The 23428-nt window shown below is 43.9% G+C and overlaps 1 protein-coding gene across 1 annotated transcript; it reads right to left on the bottom strand.

Moving 5' to 3' along the window:
- Positions 1 to 52: 52 nt before the first annotated feature.
- On the bottom strand, positions 53 to 18946 carry B3GAT2 (beta-1,3-glucuronyltransferase 2). Its single transcript, XM_066179712.1, has 4 exons — positions 18344 to 18946; positions 7203 to 7347; positions 613 to 761; positions 53 to 533 (listed from the first exon to the last, which is right to left on the bottom strand). Exons 1-4 carry the CDS (start codon positions 18881 to 18883, stop codon positions 447 to 449), a joined length of 921 nt encoding a protein of 306 aa, XP_066035809.1. The 5' UTR covers positions 18884 to 18946; the 3' UTR covers positions 53 to 446.
- Positions 18947 to 23428: the final 4482 nt, after the last annotated feature.

Here is a 23428-nt window from a genome sequence, read left to right as displayed (position 1 = left end):
ATTATTGTATGACCTATTTGACCGCTACTTTTAATGAAGTAAAACATGTTCAGTTTGGAGGATCCATTTATACAGATACTTAGACCAACCGTTCGTGAGTTAAAATCAGTTTATAATTACACCATTAAGCTGGATAAATACAAAAAGTATATACATAAATAATGATTTTGAAAATACTCCATTACAGCCATGTTTCTCTATGTGGAAACAGCGTTAAAACAAAGGTAAGTGTCAGTTTATTAAGCTGAGAGTTCAGAAATGCATGCAGACAAGTTAGAACAAAGCACACCCACTTGATTTGCTTATCAGAGTCTCTGAAAGCTTCCTTTTGTTTCCACAGAAGTCCGTCAGGTCTCAGGCAGAAGCAGATGATTTTAGCTGTCTGAACTGGAACACACGCTGCTGCGTCCGTTGTCCTGCTCTTGCCATGGGACTGTCCCCCCGGGTCATACCTCAATATTGACTGTGTCCAGGTGGTACTTTGGCTCATTAGCTAGATTCACTTTCTCTGTTCGGGTGTGCCATACAAGAACCTGGAAAATACCCTGTGTGTCAGTAAAGTCATCTACGGGGATGACACAAGAGCTTTTCACAGAGTGTGGCAATCGGTACCTTTGTGCAGTTGTTTGCTTTAGGTTCCAGTTCCTCCACTGTTGTTATCTGTTTCAGAAAATCAGATTCTTGCATTCCAGGTTGAGAACCACGACGCTTGAATACGGCTTTGGGATGCGACAGGATCACTTGAAGACTCACAGCAAATCCTTGAAGAGAGAGAGAGAGAGAGAGAGAGGGAAAAGGGTTGAGAAAAACCTTTAAGCCTTACATTTTTGTGCAGTTACACTTATGCTTAGAAATCTCCCATGTTCTTTTTAAAAATGTGTAAATTTGATTATGTGGGTCGACAGTATTTGATAGCTTTGTACATCCTACATTGTATTGTTTTGTTTTGTTTTGTTTCACCCTTAAGATACAAACAGATTGTTTTAATTGCACCATATTTTCAACATGTTTAATCTATTTCCCATCATGTAGGTAATATATGCTTTCTTGCCTGAAAAGTCAGAGAAATTGCTAAAATCTTGGGTTAGTCTTCCTGTCTACTTCTAATTAAGAAATAAAACTCTTATTATAAGTAAAATAAAATGTATGAAATTTATACTGTACAAACCATTCCACACTTCAAGGTAAAAGTCAGGAAAAAAGGTTAAAATATGTTACAATTGTGATACTTAGATAGCTTTAAACTGTACATTTTTAACATCCTTGTTGAGGAAAGACAAGTCATACTAATGCTCTGTCTTGGGAATGACTTTTAGCACCAGTGATCTGCCAGGCAGTCTCCACTGGTCTGAGCCTGGCCAGCACAGCTCAACAGATTTATTAAGTGTACACACCACTCTGCAATTCTTTCCTCTACTAACATGCATCAGGTTCCTTGAAAGGAGACTGCAAACTGAAAAATTGCTGGTTTGAACAAACTCACCCTCTCTGAAGGAGCTCCCATGAATCTTTATTTACAGAGGTTATTTATAGAACTCTCCCATTTTCCTTCAGCAGTGCTCAGTCATATGTATGCTTCTTTAACTATGACTCAAAAACTCCACTGATAGACTTGTAAAGAAAAATTACATTTGTAACTAACTCCTTTTGTCTGATTGCCAAGCCTACCAAAGAAGTCCTTTCTTCATCAGTTCAGAGTGGTTCCAGCTGTCCCTTTATGAAACAAGTAGTAACAGTTTTGACATCAGTTCTGGAAAACTCCAAGAACATTTAGTTCTAAAGCCAGTATTAAAATTTTATCAGTTTAAAATTGACCATAACTTTTTATAACTTAATGGTAGTTCTGGCCCCTTTTTTTAGTAGGAATATCTTGTTACTATGTTTTCCTTGAAAGTATCTGTGACTTTTAAGGGAGCCTTTTGAAGAGGAAAATATAAGGAAGTAATTACTACATCACATGTAAAGAAAGGCACACGGAAACCATTTTATCCTGCTCTTGCTTGTAGGAAAGCAAAGGAAGACACCAGAAAGTTTGTTTTCAGTGAGGATTTGGACCCTGATGAAGACGATGGGTTGGATGTAAACAGAGGTCCCAGTTCACTGATGGACGCAGAAAACATTTATACATTATATCTTTTATGTAGCTTTATACATCCTGTCCTGCCTGAGGTAGAGAATAGGCGTCTGCATGGACAGGGCTTTCCCACACCCTGCAGTGCAGTCTTGCTTCTCAGTGCTTGTAGCCTGCCCATGATGGAGCACAAGGTGGGCTCTGTCCCAGTGCTCTTGGTAGGCAAGTGTAATCACTTGGGAAGAGCTGAGGGTGTGAGTTCAAACTCCCTCAGCTACAGACAGTATGTACAGCCAGCTTGCTGCACCTTGGAAGGGGGCTGGAGACTTAGTACTGATGAAAAAAATGGTCTGCTTCAGTTAAGTGGTTTTGGTTAGGTTTTGTTGGCCTTTTTTCCCCAAATAAACTGTAAATTTTGGATGCAACTGGGCTTTAATAATTGTGGACACACAAAAAAATGTTCTTTTGCATGGGAAGGCGTTTTTGGAACCCTGATCAGCTGTGTGAGCTGCTCTTTCTTTTTGAATATATTTAAGATTAAAGCTACCCATGCATAAAGAAGGAAATTAAGTAAACACCAAAATCAGTGTCCTAGATTTTGGTGCACAGCAAGAATCCCATTCTGAGCAGAAGAGATGCAGATTGTCTGCTGTTTATCTTTGTGGTGTCAGTGTGGCTCCCTGGACCCATAGCCTATATTTATCCATACATTACTTTCTCATAATTTTTATTGTTTCAAGGCTTGCTCACTCTGTTGAGAAAACTGTATTGAGTTCTCAGGGTGGATTTCTCCTACACACAGATGTTCAAGTGGGCTGTGGCCCCTGCATGTGACATGTGCCCTTGCTGCCATGCTATTGCAAATTGTCTTTTGAGGGTGCTTTCAAAGCTCAGGCATCGAGTAAAAGTTAAATTATAGGCTGAGTCTTGCAGGTGGCAAAGACATGGACTACTGTGCACTGACTGGCCTGAGGTTTGGTTCCTCGGTCAGGTCCCATGCAGTCTTTGTTTGTTAAAATAATCCAATAAAGCAGCAACTTAAAGAGATAAAATAATTCAAAGAAACTTATCTGCTGACTCTCTAGTTCTTCCACTCTGCTTTACGACACCTTCATTTTCACATGTATGACTTTTGTAAGATGGACTTGAGAGAAAACCACTTTCTAGTGACAGCTTTAAGTTGACTATCAGATGTATCATTTTGGAGTCAGAAATAGAAGAGACAGCTCAGGTTTTGACCAGACTGGCACTAATTATTTCCCTTGGTAGATAGTGATCCTGTGCTAATAGATAAAAAGACACTGTTGTTTTGAATTCTATCACTAAACAGGGATTTATCTGGGATTACTGTCTCCAGTGTAGCATAACTGAACAGTGCTTACATGCTTACATACAGTTATTTTACTTAGTCATTATTCCTACAAGGTCACACTGGGCTTAACATCACATGAAATGCCCTGAGACAATTTCATAGCTGGAGGTTTTTTGGTGTTTAATGCAAGGTTGTAAATTAAATCTAATTGGCTGAAGAGCCACCTACATAGGAATTAATTTGTGAGAGGATAAGATACCTGGGAGATATAGCAGATATTACATCTGTTCTTCTTTCAATAAAAGCTGTTCCTGTTAATTCATACCTTGTGTTGGATCCATGGCTTCTGTTACAAGGCAGAACTATTTTTCTTCATCCAGTTAAACATGAGCCAAGGTTTAAAGATTTTGCTGCCATGGCAAATGCCATTGCTTCCTGGATGTTCTAGATAGGATAGTAGCTGAAGGCAAGCTGGAAACTTGAGTGTTTATCATTTCTAGAGTGTGTAAATGCTAATGCTCAGTGCTGATGTTGAAACAGATGTGCTGGTTTTCCCGTAGATCAAGGTCCCACCTTTGGCTTGGCCTCTGCAACTTTCAAGTTGTGTTCTCCCTGTGGTGTACTTTTCGGGTTGCAATAAGGCAGAGATGTCTAACCAGGAGGTTTTGTAGTTAGGAGCAAGGGCATCTGCTGACATTAATTCACCATGAAAGAGGCACTTGATTATAAACTCAATGTTTAAAACAGTATTTATCCTTGGATGGGAGGGGAGGTTGGTGGTTTGGTTTGGGTTTTGAGTGCTGGCTGCCATAGTCACTGAAGATTTTTTTGTGACTTCCAGCAGTGGCTCTTCCAGATTCAGTCAAAATATGCCATGCTTTTCAGTGCCATGAATAGACTGGCATTTTGCTCAGGGAACCCTAAGAAAGATGAGATGTACTGAAGATCTCATGACTATAGCAAAATTCTAAAAAAAAAATAAAATAAAAAGGTGGCTGCTCAGGCCCTAGCAGAGGTGCGTAGGGCACAGTGGATGAACTCTGGACCCCAAGTCCAAAGTCTGCTGCCCATTGATTTACAGTCACATATTAATCTTTGTGACTGAAGCAGCTCCTGGAATGCTAATGCAAAGCAAGCATCTGCCTTCTTCAACAACCTTCACATTGGGAGAATTACAATCCAACTTTTTTTCTTGAGTGATCCAAAATCCTGGCACTAGGAACAGGGCAGAAGTAAAATGACATTTAATATAGAAGACTTGAAATCAGATCCATACTAAATAACTCTGTGCCTACCTCAGAGTCAGTGTCACATTTTGCTTTCCACCTTCTCTCTCACTTTTCTTCCCTGATGGTAAGCAAGTCTGTGTCAAACTCTAGAACCCCCCTCGATTAAAAACTGAAGCAGAACTTTGGAAATACCTGAAGTAATTTGTATGGTGTGTTGGTTGCCAGGCAAGAAGCAAGACAGGAAACAGTTACTTTGCTTTCTGAATCCACTTTAGCATTGGAGAATAGCAGTGTCAGCCACAAATTTCTCAATATCAACAACCAACGTTTAATGAATGTGATTGCCATGTGCAAGTGTGTTTCAAAGAATCTGGGGAGGTTGGCCAGCTAGGGTCTTTGAGCTGAGCCCGTTGAAATCAGCAAGACCTGTCTCCACTTGCAGTAATTTGTATTTTGCTGCCTAGAATATGAAGTTTATGTGCTTAAAGTCAAGGATGTGCTTCCTCTGAATAGCCACAAGTTAAATCAGTGATCCCAGACCTTTTAAGCCGTCACTCTGTTCATACCCAGCCTCGTGATCAAATTATTGTGAAAATCACTGTGAAAGATCATTCACTGAACTAAAGGAAGTCTCCTTACCAGTGAATTGGGACATGAGCACAGAACATCAACTGTAGACAGCTGATACGTATCCATGTCAGTACTACTGTATGCACCTATACTGTTTGCATGGCAATATAGTTAAAAGACATCCTTGATCTTCCTTATGTGAAGCATTCGGTATAACCTAAGTTGCTTGTAAATGGAAAAATGGGAAAATGCCAGCGATGGACTTAGATTTGATAGCAACACCCTGGAGGTGTGCTGGGAAGTCAGGAGAGAAGGGCAAGGGTAGGAAACTGCATGTTGACATGCATCCTGTAGCCTGCACCTGCTCAGATGCCTCTGGAGTTCTGGATTTGCAATTCCGTTCTGTTTGTGCCTTGCCGCTGTATTCCTGAGGGGAATGAAGACGCAAATTTCACGTATTTTTTTTTTAGCAGTCTACACTGCATCAATTCTCCCCTTGCTGAAATTAAATTCAATTTCTTCAGTATTTTTTGAAGACTAATAAAAGTTCTCTCACAAAGTAGTAACTCTTCGTTTGTGGTTGTGCAATAACTTCCTGTACTCTAAAAGTTTTGGGGGTTTTCTTGTCTCTATGGCCCTCCCTTACATGACTTTGGTCAAAGCACAAGCAGGTAATGCTCCTAATGGAGCTGCTTTTCTCTCATGCCAGTGATTCAACCAGCATGTGCAAGGTAAACAACTTAAGAACTTCCCATGTATATCTTCATGTCTGGGTTAGTCCCTTGGCCGATGTTGTGTAATGGCTTTCTGCCTGCAGCTAATGAATTATGAACCATGCTCTCACCTTTATAATACCATCAGTAATCCATTCTAGAGTACAGTATCGATATGTATCTGTAAATCCACAGGGACTGTTAAACTGCACAGCTGCCATCCTCGACACGCACTGCATGGTTTTGGGCATTGAATACCTGCTTCACCGCTGAGGAATGCCTTTATGTGAACACCCAAATACTTATGCCAGGTCATACTGCTGAGTTGAAATGCCTCTATAGTGCAGAAAAATTCACCTGATAACCTTTTTGAGGTGACAACAATCATTAGTGCTCCTTTATTTACTCTTTTTAACCAGTTGGACTGTACACACTGTGCATATTTTTATCAGTAATTTCAGTTAATACAACAGTACTCTATTAAGATGAGAAACGACTGTACACTGTCCTTTTCCCTCTCTCAAAACGTAGGGGTAATCAGAATTTTTAAAATGGCTATTTCTGCCCCATTCTTGCCCTCGTATTCCTACTTTTACTCTTCCCTCCTGAGTACAGAAGATGTCTAAGTGCAAATACCATATCATTTGCTGGGAAACAGCTTCTGCTGTATCAGAAATTGGACCTGTGCACAGTGGTGATTCATGTGGCAGTCGCAAACGTATACAAAAGATTGTCTAAGCATGGACTGTCAGCAAGACAGAGCTGTGTGGTGTGCAAACTTCACTGCAGAAGATTGATTGGATCCATTTTGAAGCTTTTCTGCCTTCATCTACCAGGCGTCAGCTGTCAGTGATTTTTCCCCTAAGCCCAGTGTTTCAAACTATATCCATCTACAGTTATCACTGTCATTCCGAATAACCAATGCAACGTGAATAATTTCATGATCAAGTAGCATTTTACAACATGAGGTCTAAGAAGGGCTGCATTTGTAGTGCCTGGTTTAGATTGATGACAAAATGACAGGCAGGGACTCGTTGCAAGAATTGCTAGGATGAATTAATTTACAATTAACTTGTTTCAGATAGACAATTCATACAGCACAAAAGCCAAGTTGCCACATAAAAATAAAAACAAATTATAGTAAGTTCAGATACCACCAAGCAGCAAATAATTAGACAAGATGTACAAGCTTAGACTTCCAGGATAGTTAGTGCCAAAGGGCTGCACTGTTAGCTAGCACTTCAGAAGTTTAAGAAGCCGCTTAAATTGAGAAGTGCAAACATTCACGTATCCCCAATGTTCCTCACCTGCCATGTCAATAGCAAAGGGCCTGTCAGCTCTCCAGCCCGTGTACCAGCCGACGACTTTGCCGTTCTCCACGACGGGGCGCTCGTACCGCCGGCCTCCCACCAGCCCCACGGGCCACACCGACACCTTGCGCGTCGTCCGCATCTGCAAGAGGCGGGCACAGCGTCAGTGCCGCGCCACGGGCTCCCCGCGGGCTCTTCTGAGTGCTCGTGGAACCCACGACAGCCATCCAGACCAGCAATTCAAAAGCTATTCCGGCTTACACATTGCAGCCCAAGAGCTGCGTGTGCCCTCCCATTTTCTGTGAAATCTCCAGCTCTTTAGTCCACAGGCATCTCAATTCTACTTCAAATACCCTATTCATAATATCTTTTATACCAAGAGGTTTGTTTTAAAGCTGTGAAAAAACAGGGGGTTTTGTTCTTGTTTGTTTGGGTTTTTGAAGGCATAATAGATCTTTTTTATCTGCAAGACTACAGCGTTCTGTCAGTGGGCTTATGTCTATAGATTGCTGAGATACTGGAGAAACACAGTGAGAGAAAATATGATAATAATGATTAATACACACTTCACTAGGATAAGTACAATTAGTTTGGGACTTGTTAAAAATGCATTGAATAGAGGAAATTATGACACACAACTCTTTCTTGCTGCAGCAGACCTGAGATGCAGCTCAGATCAATTATGGATTCATGAAAAAAGATTGCTAGGGCTAAGTCTTTTTAACGTCTGGGTTTTTCCCTTTAAAAGCCCTGCTAAATTTCTGAGAAGGACAAAAAGCAGGCCAGGAAGAATGCTTATTATCACCAGCAGCAGTTTTTCCCAGCGGTCTAAATTAACTAAATGCAAAACTGGAAATGTGATCCTTATCTAGCATAGAAGAAGCCGTAGGTATGAAAAAATGACTGTAGCAAGAAGTGTGCATCACTGGGAGTCACCTAAAGAAGGGCACGGAGGTGCCGGGGCATGTCCAGAAAAGGGCAGCGAAACTAGGGAAGGATCTAGAAAGTGAGTCCTACAAGGACCAGCTGAGGGAGCTGGAGGTGTTTAACCTGGAGGAAAGCAGGCTCAGGGGGGACCTTATCACTCTACGACTGTCTGAGAGCAGGGTGGAGCCAGGTGGGGTCAGCCTCTTCTCCCAGGTAACATTAGGAAACAGCCTCAGGCTGTGCCAGAGAAGGTTCAGGTTGGCATCAGGAAAAGATTCTTCACTGAAAGCACTGTCAGGTACTGCAGTGGGCTGCCCAGAGAAGTGATGAAGTGACCATCCCTGGAAGAGTTCAATGAACTGCATATGGCACTTAGTGCTCTGGTTTAATTGATGTGGTGTTCAGGCAAAGGCTGGACTTGATCTTGGAGGTCTTTTCTAACCATAAAGATTATGAGTCTGATTCAGTGACTTCAGATAACTGGTTCAGTGGTCCATTTTCTTCAGTGAACAGGAGATAATATGACATAAACCTTGACACACTGCACCCCGTGGGAAAATCGGACAGTCTGGCATGAGAACTTGAGCAGGCCAGTGCACCGACAGAGCGACTTGCACAGCCTAACCACGCTGGTTCAAAAGCCACTGTTTTAACTACTGTGCTTTAAAAATGGTTCTATTTAAACAAGTATTACACTGTTTCAGTGTAAGTGGGCTTAATTTGGTCTATTCTAAAAACAGTCTTGTCTTCTGTTGTAATTGAAAGTTATTCCTTGGGGAAAGGTTATCCCCTTTTCCTTCCAAGCACTCCTCTCAGCAAAAACAAACACAGTTTTACATATTTGTAACTGCAGTTCCCCTATCGATGGATGCTGAAGTAAAAGACAACCTTGGTTAAATATTAAACACTTCCTTCTCTCTCTGCCAAGGTGAAAGATTTATCACGCATATCATCAAGACTCACAGGAGTTGCACCAGAAATAACAAAGACACCACGTCAGCATGGTTTACATTTCTAAGCTAGAAACATTAGCAGATTCTTAGAACTTTCATATAAAGTATAAAATACATATTTAAAAATCCACAAAAAATGTAGGCACAGAGACATGCATCATCTCTCCCTCCAATTATTCGTGTCTCTTCAGATTTGTTTATCAAAAATTCCTCTCTTCCACCTTAATAACTGTTGCAGCAAGCTGGAACATCTCACTCAGTAGCAGCAGCCCATAGCGCGTAAGAGCAGGGTATGTATTCAGCCGGCAATATAGGGAATTCTTGTGATAAGGATTCTGTCCAAGCCATTGCCTGGTTAATTGCCAGTGAGAGACTGCCATGAATCTTTCTAAGGTTATTGATAAATGTATTTACCTGCAACTGTTCTCCCTGCTTAAGTTTAACTTTCCAACCTCTCCCACTCCTCTGTGTAGGAAATGCAAAGTTAGCAATTATCAATTTGTACGTGGAAATTGGCCAAACCTTCTCATGAAGATTTTTTAGCACTGGTTGTAATTACATCTCTTTTGCCTATTTTGCTAACAGCATATTTATATTAACATCAAAACATACCAGACACGGACACAGGGAATCATCCTTTTGGGCAAGTCTACACAGCACCATCAAGCTAAATTCACCCAACTGTGCCACACCAGTAAATACTACAGGATAAATAGACATGGTGCCTCCTGGAGGGTGTGGATACCTGGACAAATTATTAGTGTTCAGAATTGCAGTACTTTGGCCATCCTTTTCCAACTGTGCCTAAACTCAAAATGCCACAAGACAAGGGCAGGCACACTCTGACTGCAAGAGAACGGCCAGAGCACAGTGCACTCATGCCCTGCCTGTGAGCACAGTAAAAGTTTGGGCAGCTGTACTGCAAAATGAGCCAGGTTACACAGGACTTGTGAACTGGATGGCCTCAGCATCTGTGCTGGCAGAACCAGATGGATTTACATTAATACTCTATGATACCCAGTGTGTTGGAAAACCTTGTCAATTAAAAGTATCTCACTGACCTCATAAAACCAGCATGAAATGACCCAAGAAGTTTTAAATTAATAATCTTGGTTCAATCTCAGTGTCTATGAGTTATGTCAGTAAAGTCACCACACATCAGAAGCAAGTAACCTCTTACAGAGCTCCTACTTTGGTTCTTGGGTGACTATTCTCACAGGTTACATTTTTGAAGAACAAAATAAGCAAGTGTCAAGAATACAGCAATTCCTTCAAGTAAAAGCTGAAAGAGCACATCTAGACCAGTATTTATGCTAATTCTGAAATACCTCACAGCCTTGGGATATGCTAGGCAGATGAAAGTAGGAATATTTCTTTTAATCTTCTGAGAACAGCATTACTGCAGTTAACATACTGATATGTGAAGGCTTTATTTATGTAGAATGGGGAAAAAAGGTATTATTTGGATTAAAAGGCCAGCTTGCACCTGGAATTTTATACTGCTAATCATCAGGACACACAAAAGTGATTCAAAAATGTGTTAATTCTGAATAGCTTTAGTGCCATGTGTTAAACAACTGCCAAAAATCCTAGGACTTACAAACAGCTTCCTAAATGACTCTTCTGTCTGTCATTGTAATGACAGCAGTAGCACACGCTGTGTTAACACTCAGCATTTTAAATCCTGGTAGCTTACAGGAATGGTATTCACCTTACTTACACTTCACTCTCTGCAAGTTAAGCATCTGCTCTGTCCTAGTTAGACTTCTGTAGTTAACGAGCAGAGGTAGGACCCCACTGACAGGATTCATCCTGCCTGGCTTGGACAGCTCTTAAGGTAGAAAGAAATGCTTTAGTCCATTATACACTTTTTTAAAGTTATATACTGGGTGGGGAAAATGGTAGAACAAACCTGAATGAAGTAGGAGGGGGAGGAGAATTAGGAAGGAGTGGGCAAGGAAATGACAGGAGAGATAAGCAACAATCCAAGGAAGAAATGCCAGTGAGGTGATGGGCATCCAACAGTAAATACAGTAACAACAGAGTAATCACTGAAGAATGGCAAGTGAAATGCAGGAAATGGAGCTGAGCAATAAAAGAGAGTGATAAAAGCATTGCTAAATTTAGCATCTCATTAGTCAATCAAGAAAAGCTGTTTAATGGGATGCGCTGGACTGATGGGGAGGGAAGATACCAAGCCAGTAACAAAATATAAAAGCCCAAGGGGAATGAAGGCAAATGACAGAGAAAAGGAAACATGGCTGTACTTCCTACAGTGTAAAAGCTTCCAGACTGAAACAACCATCCTGGTGTTTTTGCAGCATGATGTCAATGTGTTTCTGCCTGGGATTCAAAGCCCTCTGTGAGGGTAAACCTGCTGCCACACCTTGTAAGCTTTTTTCTGCCCATCATTTCAACCCGTGTGTGACATGTGGTCTGTCCTGGTCAGGCTACAGGTTCACATCCAAGCTCACCATCCTACCCCACACCCCTGCCCATCTCATTTCTACGCAAAATTCTGATTTATTATTACCAAAGACAGGATCTAGAGCTCCTTCACTACAACATTTCCTCAGGACAAAATTTTATGGGTTAAAGCATAAGCACAGCCAAGTTCCCTGTCAGTTCTCACACAGTTCTTTGCATTACTCATAGGCCATTTAAAGCCAAATTCTGCTTCAACAAAAGGTAATGTGAGAGCACTTCGACTCAGCCAGAGCTCGGCAGCGATGCTGTGCCTGTTTACTGAGGCTTTGGACAGAGCTCCTGCCCCCACTGTGCCTGTGGCTTAAGTGGTCCAGGGACTGGTATGCTTAGGGGTTAGGAACTTCAAAAGGCAAGCTTGTTGTTGGCAAATTTGACTGTGAAGGGTATTCTCCAGGGGAACACTTGCAGAAGGGATCAACAAATCAAAAAAATTGTCATTAATTGATGTAGCCTCCTCTACAGTTCTCACAGGTGATCTGCTTCACCATCCTCCCTGCTAGAAAGCTTTCTTTCCAAGCATCTTCTTTAAACCTCCTCTGCTGATTTGTACACAATCTACATTGCAGAGGGAGCATAGATTAATTCTCCCTTTTCTCCAGCAACATTTTATACATAAGGTACAATGATTAATGTTTCTATATTATACCAGCATCCTTGGGCACAAATGTCAATATTGCTTCCCTGCAGAAGAAAACTGTACCAAATTTAACTAAAGCAGTTAGCAGCCAATTTCTGTGGCCTGGGACAACTTCCAAACCATTTGCTACTCATTTTACTTCTGGGCCCTTCTATTTACTGGTTGTCTCATTCTACTCTCTATCATTCTACTGGGCTGTGTTCACTGTACCTCTGAAGAGCTGCTGACCCTGTGTAATTAATTTCACAGTAACAGCATCAGTTTCACAGGTAAGGCTGCTGCTGCCAGTGCAGAAACAGAGAGGACTTGGTATTTTGTAACCAAGCATAAACCTGTTTGAAATAGCTGCTCTTCTTTTTTCTTTTCCTTTTTTTTTGTTTTCTTTTTTTCTTTCCTTCTTTTTTTTTTTTTCTTTTTTTTTTTCTTTTCTTTTTCTTTTTGATCACCGTTTCCTCTCATTTTTAAGCTATTTCATTCTCTGGCAGTCTTTTCTAATCCAGCCTCTTTAGCATAGGTATTACATGTCTATGTGGAAGAAAAATGTCAGGGTGCATTTAAAATCTGTCATGTACTCCTAAATCATTTATATACTAGAAAGGTATTTAATGCACTGCTAACTCATATTTGGATCACTTTTTATTCTGAAGAAAATAACCAATGACTGCCAGCTAATATTTAATTCTGTCTAGACTACTGAATGTTATTTTTAAGACTATTATAAAAAATCTGATCTTTTCAACCAGCTCCAAGAGATCCAACAAAAGGTTTTCATGTTTTCAAAGACAGAGATTCACTTATACTACTTTAAAATCTTTTGCATAAAGATTTTTTATGGATCCATTAAAAAAACCATAGAAGTTAGCTTAATACTATGTATAAAGATTAGGACAGTTATGTGTTATTGAAGGAACACTAACCCTTCCCTAGTCAAAGCTGGAATAAATAGTAAATATTCAGCTCTTCTATAATGCATTTTTTTAGTTCCTCTCAAAATATTTTACAAAGATGATCACAGGAAAACTGAAGTCTGTATGACATGCAAGTATTTCTGTTCTATTTTTAATAACAAGGAATTCTTTTTTTAGGCTACTGAAATGGCTGTTAAAAGCCATTAGAATATCTGCCACCTTCATACATACCTTTTGATAGGGAAGGGCAGGGGTACGAGAAAATCCTTTCAGTCTGAATCTGGGACTCTTTGAATCTTGAGCTACCTGTAAAGACTAACTCAGCTTAGGGAGAGCAGGATGAGCTCTGTCCTCTCATACCTCCTTTCCAGCTTCAACTCTACCATCATATTCAGGGCACTCCTGTGCAGGCAACAGCTGCAGCAGATTGGATTCTGGTCCACAACTCAGTGGGCAATAGGACTCACTGCTAAGCTACTGAATCTTTGGGTTGGGTTTTTTCACCCCTTAGAAATGGCAATTACGGCTGCGAACTGCTCTGAATTCCATGCTGCAAGGCTGTATCCAAATCACACCTTAGAGTGTGGATTTCTCTAAGAGACCCAGTCTGCAAATCCTCTCCTTGCACTCAGGGCAATGGAATGTGCCACACTTGCATGCTCTAGGCACCCAGCAAACATTTCTGTGAAATTCTGGACATTGATGACCAGAAGCCTGAAGGTGGCAGGGAGGGAGAACATGGTTTTAGATACGAGCATTTTAATTTCAAATATATCTCAGTTTGGGTGTCTGAACAAAGCACAAGCAAAAGTGGCAGAAATAACCTAGACAGAAATCTCTTAAACTCGGTGGTTTTGAATGCAGCAAGCTCACTTTCAGAGAGATCCAGAACACCTTTTCTCCTCTTCTTGTACTCCTCATGCTGCTCACCCCTCACCTACAAAGGTTCCAGGGCAGTCTGTACAATCAACAACTTGCATACATATCCAAACATGGACCACGGAAGTGATGGCCTTTGGCCAACTACTCAAAATATGGAAAGAGCAGAGAAAATGCCTGACACATAGAAACACAGGAATCCTGTGAAGAGTTAAGGGAAGTGGAACTTAGCTGTCTATCTTCAGTTTCCAGTGCTCAGGTTAATCCTGTTTTTAAAGTCTCTCTGTGAAGGTGGAATGCCAGTACTATCTAAGGTTTTTTATCTCTGGAAGTTTAAAAATATGAAATCAGCAGTTGCTAGGCATCAGTCACAATATTACAATAACTTGCATTCAGGAATAAGATGAAGCAGAAATGCACCAGAAACTATAAGAGTCACTCCAAAATGAACAGCCTGTGGTAAAAAATAGAAGCTATGGTGAGTCATGTAGAAACATTTGTAAAACATCTTAAATATAATAGTTGGAATTTCAGGCCTCTCAGTGACTTTTTTATGAATGCAGGCTGACTTTTAACATAACAGGTATTTTCGGAAAGCAGACTTGTTTTTGATGGAGAGATGAACAAGGACACCTCCAGACAAACAGACCATACCTGAGCAGAAAATACATAAATTATTTCTGAGACCTGGATCTCAAAATAATAAATGACAAAAATTAATATGCCAGAACCACAGGCATTAAAGTAAAAGCAAGATTTTTCACCGGACCACCACTACACTCTCAAGCAGAAAGACTTGGGAATAACTCAAAAGCCACACCTCTACTCCTGGAAATATTTCTTCATCATTGCTGCAGCCCCCTTTAGGACTCAAAAGAATTTCATAATCACTGAACAGGTTGGTTCCTTGCCTGCAGCCTTTCCATGGAAGGTGAACCTTTCCTAAAAAAATGCTAAACTGAGCCAGTGTTGTAGCAGCAGGAAGACAAACCAGGCACTCCACCTTATTCTAGAATGGACAACTAAAACTGTTTAGACCCTGTCCAGTTCAACTTTGAGGACATAGTTTCACCAGCCAAAAACAGACCCAAAAAAGATAATTATAAACAGCACCCAAGGGTTCCAGATTTACTACCGAAGGTGACATTTTCCAGACTACTATAAGCTGGGTTGTTTTGGGTTTTTTTCCTGATTTCCATGAAACACACTTAGCCTAGGTCTACTGGGCCCAGCTCACTCCACATCAAATATAAAGTACCCATTCCTATAAGCACCAGGAAGTACTTTAGACAGAGATTAGAATTTCTTCATCAAAAGCTCTCAGAAGTATCCCATGGCATTCCATGTCAAAGTACGCTCCTTTTTGATCATGGCCTCATGGTTCATACACGACAACACACAGTAAAGCCTTTGCTGATCTTGCTTTGTCAAAAGGCTCCATCTCCAGTAAGAGCAGCAGGGAAACCTACAGGTAAGTGGGTTAAACACTGCCTTAAACACAGTTCTTCATGACATGCAGTTGCCCTGCTCGCCTTCTGCTCCGCAGCCCTGCTTGTTTGACCTCTGAGCAAAACACATCCCTAACACAAATGTTCCTCTCATACTGGCTTTACAGTCCTAACTAGCCATGGTTCCCATCTCCCCGAGGCCTCACTGCTGCTCCTGAAATCAGTTTTGACTCAGCAGCAAGCCACTACAAAGAGGACAGACCTGCTGCTGGCACTGTGGGGCCTCCACACCCCTGTGCCCGTGTCAGTGACCTGCTGAAAGTCACACAGCCAGCACAGGATGGTGCTAGGATGATAATTCAGAGCTCCTGTCTCATTCTCCTGTATTTAAACTACACCCTCCTAGTGAGGGGACTACAGTTTATCAGACCTCCTTTGGGAAAGCAACTGCTGGTCTGCAGAATTGTTCCTGGCAGGGCAACAAACTGAAAAAACTTCATCTCAGGTATAGTTATCATTTTCATAAGAGGAATTGCTACCAGATTTCATCTGCAAACAACGCATTCTGAAGCTGTTCTCTTCATGCTTGGAGAAGACAAGTATAATTCACACTCATAAATCAATCAATTCCTGAAGGAGAGATCAGGATTTACCACAGAGCTGTCAAGCCAGAATCCATGAATACACAGATTTGCTTTTATCGAGTCAAAAAGCAACCAGCCCTCTAGCAGTGCCTTGACTGAAAAGTCAGGCTCCTGGCTCACACTAAATGTAATCTCCCTCACATAAAGGCGCATCCCAATGGCAAAGCCTGCCAAAGGACTTCCCTTAACTTTGCCAGGTCGGCAAGGCATTCCTTGCGTTACTACCAGAGACCCTGCCAACAGCTCATCTGTGACCCCAAAAAGACAGTTGCAGGAACTTGCAGCGGCAACTGAAGCAAAAGCTCCTTCTCTGCTCCTGTAACTGAGCTTCTCAAGCTCCCCATTTCTCAGGAAAATTCATTCATGCATATGTGTCTGCCTGTGAGCACAAGGCTCAGAACAAACAGCTCTTTCCCAGCGGCTGAACGCAGGGGAAGGGGAAGCCATGAGGTTGCAGAGGCTCCCGCTGGAGGTTACAACTCTTGTTAGCAAGAGGAAACACAGGTTGCTTGTTGTGTTTGCAATTTTCAAGGTTAACTCTTCAGACAGATTTATCCCATCAGTTTCCTGAATTTCCTAGCTAATTAGAGAGGTAGTTTGTACCTTTCTGTTTCATAATTCACAGCAATTACTAGAATAATGATAGAAATTTTGAAAGAATAAATGTGACCAGACTCCTTTTCAATAGCTGTGGAGCACCCAAGAAAAACACCAGCCAACACTGTTCCTTCAGCTTGTCCCTAAATGTTGGTACCCAACAACAAAAACCAAAACCACCCAAACAAACAGCAGGTGTTGGTCTCCAAATATCTTTTGTTGCACATTACTCATTTTGCCAAAGTGTATTTTCTGTTTCAATTAACAGATTCCCTAAGATTCAGTAAAATTAGCCCTTTTTTTACAAATACACGTGAGCACTCCCATAACATCAAAGATGGGTATGTGAAATTACTCTGCATTATAATGCACCGAGCACAGCTATGAGGATTTTTAAAAAATCAATTGCAACAAAGGTTTAGCCTCTAGGCAAAGGTCCTTAAATTAGCAGCTTCAATGCTGAATACTAAGTGGGCAGAAGAAGTAGGGCATCCCCGCTGAATGGGGACCCTGCACCTGCCCACACACTGGAAATGGAAAGGGATGCATTATGAACCTAAACACAAACGAACCCAAGAATTTATAAACCAGCTTTCTCTAGGGAACTGGATGTGTCTCACATTTCTGTGTATCTCGTTCGCTTAAATTCACTGACTGTAAAGCACGCGAGGACGAGCACAGCTCGGCAGGCAGCGGCAGGGGCTGCGAGTTCACCTCGAACTGCAGCTCTGTCCACCAGCACAACACACAGACCGCAGCACGACTGAAGTCCTGCGCTGCCAACTTACTTTCCTGTTTCCCTCCCTCTTTTCCCTGCCAAGGTTACTCTCCTAGCCGTCAAAGAAGATGTACATGATCTTTCTTTTACGTGTTTTATGTCCACGTATTAAACATCCTCCTTCCTGCCAGGGCGAACCCAGAAAGAAAGCTGGATACCCTCTGCCCCGAGCGCTTGCCAGTTCCCACCAAAATGAAACAAAGCCCTTCACCGAGGGGAGGCAATGAAGACAAAAACAGGTCCCTTCACAAAAGAGACTCCTGAAAGAGCGTTCAGTCGTTACACAAGCGATTTGCTGCTTTCAAGAGGGAAAGGCTTCAAAAATGCAACTTCACGTGAAGAAGCCGGCTCTGCCTTAATTCATTAGCGCTAAGGAAAAAACTGTGAAGGATGGCGACTCCTGATGCGAGTTTGCCCTACAGGGAGAGGGATACAGCCTGACAAAAAACAAACCAAAGAGCACTTTTCAACCCAGTTTTAACAAAAACACAGGATGCCTTATATAAACCTTAAACTTGCCTCGCTCGGCAGCAAAGTGAGAAAACAGCAGTAAAAAGTTGGGGGAGTATGGAGAGGAGAAACATGAAACTTAAAATCAAGAGAGCGGTGGTCACACAGAGGCAGCCCCGGGGTAAGGGACGGGCGCTGCAAGGTCTCCGGGCAGGGAGCGGGCTTGACTCCCCCGTGCCCGGAGTTTTTGGGTAAGGGGCACCGAGCGCGCCGGAAAGCGGGGATGGGGCACAACCCCGCACGGGAGCCTGAGGACGGGGAGCGGCAGGAGGCCGAGGGGAGGCGGGGAGCGGGGATGGGAACGCGGCGGGCGGCTGCGGAGAGCGGCGGAGCGTGGCGGCCGAGCGCGCCCCCCCCGTCCCGCACGCACCTCCTGGAACAGCTCCAGGCTGTAGGTGTTGTCGTCGTCGGCGAAGAAGAGCACCCCGGGCTGCGGGGGCGGCAGGTGCTGGTGCCGCTGCCGCAGCCAGGCCAGGCCGGCGTTGCGCTGCTCGGTGGCGCGGGGCAGCCCCGGGCGCTTGTAGCGGCGCGGCGTGGGGACGTGCAGGTGCGTGCAGGGCAGCCCGGCGCCCGCCACGAAGCGGGTCACCAGCTCGCTGCGCGCCGCCGCGTCCTCCACCAGGATCCAGTGGAGCCGCGACACCTGCCGGAAGGTGTTGGCCAGGCGGGTGAGCTCGGCCTTCTGCACCGGGCGGCTGTAGGTGGGCGTGATGGCATAGATGGTGGGCAGCGCGGCCTCGGGCCGCCGCCGCGGGGCGGGCGGCCGCGCCCCGCCGCTACCGCCCTCGGCCCCGCCGCGGGGGGACAGCGCAGGCAGCGGCGCCCGGCTGCTGTCGATGTCCAGCACGATGATGACGATGAGCACCCAGGGCAGCAGCAGGAGGAAGCGGCTGAAGAGCAGGGACTTCATGCTGCCCCCGGCGCCCTCCCGCCGCGCCGCCGCTCAGCGCCGCCCCATAGACGGGCGCGGCGGGGCTGCCCCAGCGCGCTGCTCGCGGGGCGCCCGGGCGGCGGCGGCCGGGGCGGGCGCCGGGCGCTCCCTCCCTCCCACGGGCGCGGGGGCCGCCGGCGGGGCGGGTCGGGGAGCCCCGCGGTGCCTGCGGCAGCCCGGCGGGGCAGCTGCCTGCCCCGCTCCCGCCGAGCCTCTATTCCGCGAGCGGCCGCCCTTCCACCTCCTCTTCCTCCTCCCGCTTCACCCGCGGCATCGCCGGACCGGGGCTCGGCGGGGGGCTCTGGGGAGACGCTCCTTCTCCTCCGCTTCCCCGGGCGGCTCTGGCGGTGCGCGGGGGCGGGGAGGGGAGGGCGGGCGGGGAGGCGGGAGGGAGGGTCCCCGCGGGCGGGGGCCGGGGGGGCTCCCGCCCCGCCCCGCTCCGGCTGCCGGCTCCGGGCGCCGCGGGGAGGGGGCGGCGGCTCGGGGGGCTCCGCGCTTGGTGCCCTCGGGGCCGGCGCTGGGCTCCGGGACTCGGGTGGCGGCGGAGTGCTGCTTCTCGCCGTGGCGGGAGACAACTTCGGCCAGTGGCTGGGACACCTTTCCCGGGACAGCGCCGGCCGGCAGAGGGGCCGGGCTGAGGTGGGCGGACGGGTCCGTGCCCGAGTACTTACCCCTCGGAGCGGCGGAGAGCCGCTCGCTTCATTTTTGCTTCCGTTTGGGGTTTGGGGTTTTTTCCTGCCGAAGTAAGAAGTTGTAAATAAGGCGGCGGTTTTCCGCAGCTCCCCTCGGTGCCCGTCGGTCGGTGCCGTTCCCCGCCCCGCACCGCCCGCACTCCCTGGGCCGCATCTCCCCCTTGTTCGGGCGTGCAGCCTCCCCGGAGATCGCAGGGACTTGAGAGCTCCTTCTTAAAAAGCATACGTATATCAGAATTTTCTAATAACCCACCTGTCTTTATTTTGAGAAAAAGGCATTCATCAGGTGCTGGAACACGCATGAAATGCACAATCTAAAACCTCTTAAAAATCCTCTCCCCACAGGGAAGTTTCCGATGCATTTTTCAACACTCCCTGCTGTCGTAACTAAACACTTCCTTACAGACTGAGTTATGCTTTTAAAACTTCATGCTGCATAAGAACACAGAAGCATAGCAGTAGTTTGCAAATTACTGAATTCTCCACGATTCTCTGTTTGAAACGCAGAGTTCGAATGATGTTCTCACCGGCTTCCGAGTTATTTGAGATAAACAATAGAATGATTCGTCACTGATACTTTGATTTTTAGTATAATAGCATGGCTTGCAGAAATCGGGAATGCCTGCACACCAGCCTCCTGTGCTTACACCACTGCTTTCTTTCCTGTTTTATATCCATCTTTCACATTTGCATGTGTATAACAAATGTAGATAACGTGGACACTAAGTCTGTCTTTCATTCATATCTATTCCCAATCGATTTGTTTTTCAAAAGGACACACGCACAGAGGACATCGAACTGATGTCATGTAAGCTGAAATTTATGAGCAAGTGGATGCGACACCTGCCCAGGCACTGAACATCTAAATGAAGAAACATCTGTGTAGCAGAGAGCTAATTAGAGTTAGCATGTTTAGTGGAGGAGTGGAAGGGTTGTTATGTGATAATGAAATAATATGGAGGAATGGAGCAAGCATAAATAGTTCAATATATTCGAATCAAGAACATCTCAGACACAAAATTACAGTTGCCAGTTTTATGCTGATACAGTTTATCAAGAGGACAATCACCTAAAGTGTGTCTCTCCAGTGAGTGAGCACACCATTGTTTTCTCATTTCCAGTACAATTCTATTTACAGAGATAATTTGTTCAAATAATGCGAACATGTTGTATCAAAGCAACATACCAAGAAGATATTGTTTATTCTCATTTGCAAGTCAGCAATAATTTGGAGAAGTTAATTCTAAGCTTGCCACTTTTAGATGCTCTATGATGTCATGTCAGGATTCTTAAAAACTTACTGGGACAGAACCTAGAAACTAAGGCTTACAAATGGATGTGTTTAATTGGCATTCTTTATAGTCAAACATATTGAAGTGTTTTAAAAGTACTGTTTTTTCCTTTATATTACCTTTCGTCCCAAAATATTATCTTTAGTTCACTTGTGTGTTGTATTCACAGTCTATAGAGGATACTTAACAGTTTATGGTTATAAGACCTTAGAAAAGACAGCAATAGGAATAGTTGAATGTAATTGCAGCAGTTTACGAAGAAGCACAAACCGTAAGCACCAGGGAGGTATCCCAATGAACTGTGTGGTGATCTTCCATCTCTTTAATTGTATTCCTGAAAGCTGGAAACTCTGTTTCTCTACATTTGCTAAGCTTACTGCCTTTACTCCTATCACTGCTGCTGTAACAGCAATATGAAACATGTAGTTATTTGATAACAAATTGCAGCGACTACATTTTCCCCTCAGAATCATTGTAACATTTTCAGGTGCCACAGAAAAGGCTCAGAGGTCATGAGCCAGATACATCAGGTGTCATATCAAATAATGTAGCTGCATTTTCTGTTAGCTTTGCGTGCAGATTACTTTAGATGGACTGGTAGAAGATAATGTAGGCACTACATACAAGGCCAACTGCTATTCATTAAATATTATTTGCTTCTTGATAAGCAAAGCAGAATGATCTTCCTCTGGAAATTGGAAGAACCCTGTTGCATTACCAGCCCATTGGTGGGGGCAAACTTTCTACAGAGATAGTTTTTTTCAGCTGAACACCTTAGCACTGGTTATTATAAAAATTGTCACATTTGATTTGAGGCCTCAGGTGCAACTCTGAAACAAAGGATGAGTTTCTAACTTGTGATGGATGGTACCAATCACTGTGTGACTCAGGCTGTTCCTATGGTTTCACACATAGTATGCAGCATATTCTGGGTAGTATCAGAGTGAGTGGGCAGGCATTTCTCTTTAGGATCTGGTCCAGAATTGTTTGTTTGCAGTAGTTTATGGCTTGGCTCATCTGTTATGATGTTGTGATTGCTGCCCCCGTTCTCCAAAGATTTTTTTTTCAGAGATGTGTCAGGACTTGGCAAGCAATTTTTCAGTTGTTTTCAAAAAAAGCTGCCTCTGCCTCAGTTTCTTAAGCTTCTTACCAGCAGAGGATGCCTGACTCTGGCAGGAGAATGCTCAATACAGTCATAGAAAGCAGCCCATGTGTGCAAGTGTGCATATGCACACTCATACAAAAGAAATCCCATCCCTAGGAATGCTCTCTACTTGCCCACGGAGGCTTCCTGTTTCAAACAGGAGCACACAGCAGATGCTGGCTGGATGCAGTCACAAGGGGTTGTGTAATGCTAGCCAGCAACTGTGTGCCCTGGCTCCTTTCTTCTTCATTGCTTTCAGTCTTTCCAATGTCTGTAGAAAAGGATAGACGTGGCAGAAGAGTTGCCTTAGATGTGCAATAGGTGTAGTTTTCCACCGTTCTTAAAGCAATTCAGCTCTTTTTGCCTTTCTCCCCCTCCGGCCTCAAGGTCACCCATCCAGCCATCAGGCAGCTCTGTGAAGAGACTTCTGCTGCAACCCAACACTCCCATACAGCCTCTCAGCTGGGTGTGCCTGGCAAGGGACAGGCTGGCCGAGCCTTTTGCTTGCTCCATTTGAATTTCCTCAGTTTCTGAAGATCAGGATTTGCTAAAGACACGTATATTAAAAGTTGTGTTGTTTGGGGGTTTTTTTTCCCAGTTATTGGAAAGTGGGTCTGAGTTATAAGATAGCATTTGAAAGAAAGCTATTAAAATTTATTGTTTCATAGGATCTGCAGCTGATAGAACTATAACAGTGCCGTGGGAAGCAGAAGCAAAATCAGTTGGATAAACATATAAAAATGTGCAATTATTTTTAACTAGTGGATGAAACACTGCAGAGAAATAGTTTCTATTTCACATAGCTGTAGTTGAATAGATTAAACCCAAGGATGGTTCATTTCATTGGGCTGTTTCATATTTTTCTTTCAAAAGTAGTGACTACTGGTGACTGGAGGTGGGTAATTAGCTCTGGCAGGCAAAGGGGGCTCATCAACCTGGTTCCTGTGATGGGTAAATCCAGATGCCAGGTGACCCAAATCACAGCAGGCAGAAGAGTAGCCTGCCTGTCTAAATGAAATATAGGCAGTGTAGTTTCTAGTGTTTGCAGTTGCACCTGTTGGCATTGCTCAGTCAATCAAAAAGTGTAATTAGCCAAAAAAAAGGCATTAAGGCTGCATCCCACAGGAGTGTCAGAGAACATCCACTGTGTGCTACACACTCAAGGGCACAAGCCTGATCTCAGTGGAATCACAGTGGATAACACAGTGTATCCAGGGATTCAAATGAGAACAGATTTATTACACGTTAGTGAAGGCCCAAAAGACCAGTGTGTAAGCCAGGCATCCTACAGAGAAGGTGATGTTCTGCCATCTGACAGGCACACATCACCACTCTAAGTGTCTGCACAGAGGTATCTTGGCATCAGCAAGGGGCAAAAAAGGTACAAAAAAATGAA

Source organism: Chamaea fasciata, unplaced genomic scaffold (genome assembly GCF_029207755.1).
Source record: "Chamaea fasciata isolate MVZ Bird 193981 ecotype frontalis unplaced genomic scaffold, bChaFas1.0.hap1 SCAF_3, whole genome shotgun sequence".
NCBI classification, from domain to species: Eukaryota; Metazoa; Chordata; class Aves; order Passeriformes; family Sylviidae; genus Chamaea; species Chamaea fasciata.
This window is presented reverse-complemented; position numbering and strand designations above follow the sequence as displayed.

Bases quoted from the DNA above. Each gene is read 5' to 3' on its own strand.
- B3GAT2 (XM_066179712.1), bottom strand. From the start codon at position 18,883: ATGAAGTCCCTGCTCTTCAGCCGCTTCCTCCTGCTGCTGCCCTGGGTG. The intron at 7,348-18,343 runs GTGCGTGCGGGA...CGCCTCTTGCAG, and splicing joins GCCTGGAGCTGTTCCAGGAG to ATGCGGACGACGCGCAAGGT. The intron at 534-612 runs GTACCGATTGCC...GGTATTTTCCAG, and splicing joins AAGCAAACAACTGCACAAAG to GTTCTTGTATGGCACACCCG.